The sequence below is a fragment of the Penicillium longicatenatum genome (assembly GCF_028827895.1).
Source record: "Penicillium longicatenatum strain IBT 33135 chromosome Unknown contig_11_segment0_segment0, whole genome shotgun sequence".
NCBI classification, from domain to species: Eukaryota; Fungi; Ascomycota; class Eurotiomycetes; order Eurotiales; family Aspergillaceae; genus Penicillium; species Penicillium longicatenatum.
This window is the reverse complement of record NW_026643117.1, coordinates 1,392,375-1,397,939: the sequence shown is the minus strand read 5'-3', so window position 1 is coordinate 1,397,939 and position 5,565 is coordinate 1,392,375. Positions and strand designations below refer to the sequence as shown.

Genomic DNA, 5,565 nt, shown 5'->3' with positions numbered 1-5,565 from the left:
CACAATAGTAGATAGTATGTCGAGTACAACATATCGTCAATATTAAACGAAGACTGATCCCCCTTAGTTAAATCGAGCTTAGACTCATCGGCTAGTGAGTCTACGAGCTTTGGGAATATTAGGTAGGTTCCGACACTTAAAAGTTAGGAAGTCTTATACCCTTGGCGCGCCCTTAAACTCGAAGGAGGCTCCTTTTTTTTTCCCCGCATGAAAAACATAGTAAAGCTCTTTGAGACCGTTTGGAATGAGGGTTTGCGTTCGAAATTGTGCTCATTGATGTATTTTCTAAGGAAGCCTTCGATCAGGCGTAAGCTGAATCTATCGTCTAACCAGTAACGATGGTCTACAGGTCGAAGTTCCCCTGTCCATCTACTCTGTATTAGTTTGGTTCGATCGGTTTGTAAGAGAAATCCATCATACTTTTTGAAGCAATTGCCGATACATTAAATCTTGTCCGTCATTGGGGGCTTGTATATCTTGGGGGGTGGGCCCTCTTCCCGTAATCCATCGAGAAACTCGTTCTAGTCACGTTTGCGCTCCTTCGGCTTACGGCTCGGGGTCAGTTTGAAGGGATGAATTTATAAGGAATGATTCCACGCCCGAGAATCCTGCGTTATTTATAACCGCTGACCTATTGTGGTGGTGTGTCCCAGTAGTTAATCACATACTGAAATAGTCCACCTAATCGGGTAAAGCGTCTATGCTGAGCGCGGTGCCAATTATATAAGTCTGGCTACCGTCAGTGTGCCTAGGTGGAAGGGCCATGATTCTCCCGGCGAATGCCACGATTCTTCTCCAACAGCGCCAAGCAGAACTGTGGTTTTTCCGCCATCACTCCCGGGTTACCACATATTGTTCAGCCCTTAATGGAGATGAGATTCATCACTCTAAGTCTTACTTTAGTAAGCAGCCTCTAAGACATCTACGAAGATACATGCCTCAACCCTTGAGTATTTGTGAGTGAGATCACTGACTCTCATCGCCCTATCCCCATTTCCAGAGTCTCGTGACTCCTTCTACGCCTCTCAGCTCAACCAAACAGTGCATCTACCAGTTTTATCGTTGACTTCTAGGGCTCTATCTCTCAATAGCACTTGATGATTAGTGAACGATGTTCCTGGTTTTTATTGCGAGGTACATCGATATTCGGCACATAGTCTCATCCAAATTCTGCAAGATGTATTCCCTAGAGAATATTCCGGCCCGCCGAGCCGTTATATCGCCGAGCCAGTAAGCACAACGAAATCCAGATCTGAAATTGAGACCAATTTCTGTTTATAGCATCGAATCTACCAGTAAAAGAGGTTACAGAGCTAGGCATTTATTAGCGGTTATGCCAAGGCTTGGCGTGAGGCAAGCCAAAATGCATTGGAATTCGCATGCTATGTAGTTGTTTTGGCGACGCAAAATTCGCCTAAAGGCTTGGCTAAGGGAATCTGATGGTCGGAAATAACGGGAAATGACCCAAGGCCCGTATAATAGAAAACGATAGAAACACGGCCTAGCTCAGGTTTCAGGCCACGGCGCAGGCTGACAGCCATCTTAGTCTATGTTTTGTAAGACGCTAAATAACGCTAAAGTGTGCGCTGCAGTTAAGGAAATGAGGGAGGTGGCTGTAGCCGAGCTACGCACTGCCGCTAGTCTAACGTCTGAATACTTTTGCTCGTATCCATGCAGCCAGTCTGACCTTGTCATAAATCAAGTGGAGCTCGTATCGTGAAAGTGTACTCTGCAATGCCACTTGCGTAGAAGCTAACGCCAAAACAGAATGTGGAGCCTAAAAGTCCAGCTTTTTCGCATAGGCTTGGTTTATGTTTATTAATCTGACTCCTTGGCCATAATCAACTAGCTACTGGAGCACCTCCTTCAGGAAAAATTGCTGATGTAAGAGCATAGTCGCCACATGGGTGGTTACTTAATTTCTTTTTGGAGATTCAAAGCTGTTGATTGAATTTGGACGCCTGCGAGTGAAATTTCCTACACACAGAAATTAGGGATAGTACGGCTTATCCCATACAGGTGGGTAGAATTTAATGAAGAGAATAATTCCTCAATGGCTCTCTTAGTACTACACTATCTCGAGGCAATTGCAAATTCTCCAACACATTTCTCCTTCTCTGAAGATCAAGCCGTCTCAAGTAACTTGGGCGATCATGCAGCTTCTCGACATCGTGGCTTGCTCTATCTCTTTTGTAGCTCTAGTGCCAGATGCCGCTTAGGCCGCTCCAATGTTTGCCGATACTCCAAATTTTTGGGTGAACTTGTCTCTCGTAGATCCCCCGAAGAAACCACGGCTTTCACTCTATTCGAATGTCAGATTGCCAAAGCATCCCACCCCCCAAAATGGATATTCCTGAGGGGAAATCGATGTCAGGGTACTTTTCGGTTATTTAAAATGCCCCACTACTAAAACACACTGGCCCCAACAACGAAGGCTCGGAATAGATCCCGGCCTGGGCCGAGCTGAAACCCGACGCCATAAGAAAGGGGTTGTTAGCTTTGATTCGGTTTTGCGCTGTCACGTCCTGTCTCGGTTAGAAAACACATTATCAGAGCTGACCCAAATATTTAGAGAATTTCCCGTGAAAATGAAAATCTGGAGAAAAAATTCCAATCTCAACATGACAGATGATTATGAAGCTAGTTTGTATTTGTCTAGCTAAGCTAATTATATGACGGGCGGCGATCCCGTGACGATAATAAGTAAATGGGCAACGCACCCCGCACACAAGAGAATGGCAGCAATTTTTATCTGGCCGGTGTGTGATAATTCTTCGAGGTTTATTTTAGTTCCAGTCAAATAGAATGTTCAAAGGCGATCTCAATTCAAGAAAATGATGGAATTCTATGCGCAAGTTGATTGCTACTTGTCTTGGTAATGCTGTCATAAGCTAGTCAGGCGATTGGAGACGAGTTGTAAGCCGGACCCACCCGTCGATATACTGCAGATACTCTGACACTACCCTTGTCAAAACCCTGTAATAGTTCGCCATTTGTGACAAGTGCGTTTGGCGACATATTCGCCATGTGTTTTTTCCTGCGGCCAAGACAAGGGCGGGAACTATACTGTAATCATTACATGATGAGAGGTAAGCAAATTCATACATTGGCAAATAAATTGGTCATGATTGTTTTCCTATGACTTCGGGACTTCGGGAAAGCTCGAGGGCATAGGCAGCGAGGTATAAATAAGAGGTGAATTCCCAGCTTCGAGAACTTTCTCATCAGCAATCACAGTCACCTTTCCTCCATCATCTTCAATTCTATTCTTTGAAAACAAAGTTTGCAATATGCATTTCACTAAAGCCATCCAGGCCGCCTTTGTGCTGGCAGTCTCCCTTCCTGTGAACGCATGGAACAGACTTGACAAAGACAACGCTGTAAGTTTTCACAGATTGAGACATATTTCGATTGTTAGTAGAGAATAGACAGAAACTCATTCATTCCAGGCTCTTCTTGTCATTGATCACGAGGTTGGTCTGTCTATGCTCGTGCGTGACTACAGCACCAATGACTTCCGTAACAACATCCTCGCCCATGCCGCTCTCGGAAATGTCTTCAACCTGCCCACTGTCCTGACTACCTCTTCTGACTCCGGTCCCAACGGATTGATGCTCAAGGAGATCATGGATATGCACCCTAACGCGACCCTAGTCCGTCGCCAAGGCGAGGTCAATGCCTGGGACAACAAGGACTTCCGTGCTGCTGTCAAGGCCCTCGGAAAGAAGCAGTTGATCATTGGTGGAATTGTGACTGAAGTCTGTCAGTATTTCCTCTTTTATCTGTTTCCTAACTTCGCCTTTGGATATGAGCTAATATTAACCCTAGGCACCTCATTCCTGGCCCTTTCTCTCATCGATGAGGGATACGAGGTCTACGCCAACACTGATGCGAGTGGAACCTTTGACACTCGTCTTGCTGCAGATGCCAACCGCCGGATGGAGAAGGCCGGTGTCACTCTCATGGGTCTCTTCGCCATCGCTTGCGACCTCATGCGTGACTGGAGACACACCCCTGGCCTGACCGAGCTGCTTCCCTTCCTCGACAAGTGAGTCAGCCAGTTGTGAAAATTCTGGAAGAAAAGAATTATTGACTTTATCATTTCCTAGGTATCAATTCGCCTACGGCCTGGTTGCCCGTCACCATGCTGGTTCCATCGTGAATGGCACCCTTGCTGCCATCGAGGAGACATTGATCTAATAATGGATCCTGAAAGGACTGTTATGAGGCTGATAGATTACCTTAAAGGGGACGGGTGTATGAGGAAGTAAGACGTATGGATCGGGAGGGGCTTCATTGCCAGGTCTTTAAAAAGCCCATCTTCAACTCTCGAGTGTTTCAAGGTTGGGTGGTCGACATTAGTCAGAACATCCCTTAGCCCAGATAACTAGACAATGGACATACTTTGGCAGAAAAACCTGGTTTTCCAAATTCCTGGTGGTTATATTCCATGCCTAGTACCTAGTGAAGTGGGGCACGCGTCGTTGGTGCTGGTAGTGTCTGTCTGCGAACCAGACACCACTGGGGCAGATTCTTGGGTAGTGGAAGACAAGAGAGGAGAACCTAGGGGTGGCTTGAGAAGGAAAGATGGTCTGAGTTGCTATCTCTGCACAACTAGGCTTATATCCATCATATATGCTTAGTCACCATACACTAGACATCGCCAAAACCCATAAAGCCCAAAGCCCAACCCAACCCAACCCACAAATGGGTTGGGTTTTGGGCCCGATGCTCGGCCCATTCATGGGCCTTGGGCTTTGCCTTGGGCCCAAGTAGGCTTCGGCAAATGGGTACCCATCTTAAAATTTTAATACTCATCCCATCCCATAATAGGCCTGGTCCCATATGGGTACCCATATGGGTACCCATAAACCCATTTTTGCCTGGCTGCCTGACTTTTGCCTGATTCTGGCCTGATTTGACATATCTTTTGCCAAGCTTTTCTGTTTAATTACGTCTAATCCCGTCTGTATATATATAGAAGACACCTTTTTTCTATACTTTCACCATATAAATAGTAATTATATGTAATCTAGCTTAATATAAGCTTATTATACTATATTACCCTAATTAAGCTTATATTTAGGGTAGTAAGACCTTATATTAAATGGTAATTTTAGAAGCGGTTAATATACTCCATAGATGGGGGGGATATATATATAAATCATATCACTTCACCACCTCATAAACCAGGTGCTCACCATAACCACTCTTTATATATAATTTAAATAGAGAACTAGCTAAATAATAAGCTTATATGCTTATATATAAGCTCATAGACTAAATTTCATAGTATAGGTTATAGTAATATAGAAGAATAGATTAGACAAAATAGTGTTCCTGAAGCTACGGCAGCCTAGATAGGTCACTATAGCAGTGACTAAAGATCTACTGTATTCCATTATTTATTTTGGTATTCTGTCAAAATCTCATCATAATTCGCTAAAACAATAACGGTCTCGGTCAAAAATGGAGCACCTAATCAATTTTTAGAACAGGTCCTCGATCTCCAGTCTCTATGCCCTTGACTATGAGAACGGGAGTGGGTATATACTGCAATACCTT

The 5,565-nt window shown here is 44.6% G+C and overlaps 1 protein-coding gene across 1 annotated transcript; it reads left to right on the top strand.

Annotated features, from left to right (window-relative positions):
* Positions 1–3,290: 3,290 nt before the first annotated feature.
* On the top strand, positions 3,291–4,200 carry N7484_000516 (putative isochorismatase family hydrolase; the record flags this gene model as incomplete). The annotated part of the gene is made up of 4 exons (XM_057110937.1): positions 3,291–3,380; positions 3,450–3,762; positions 3,829–4,048; positions 4,110–4,200. 4 exons carry the CDS (start codon positions 3,291–3,293, stop codon positions 4,198–4,200), a joined length of 714 nt encoding a protein of 237 aa, XP_056978163.1.
* Positions 4,201–5,565: the final 1,365 nt, after the last annotated feature.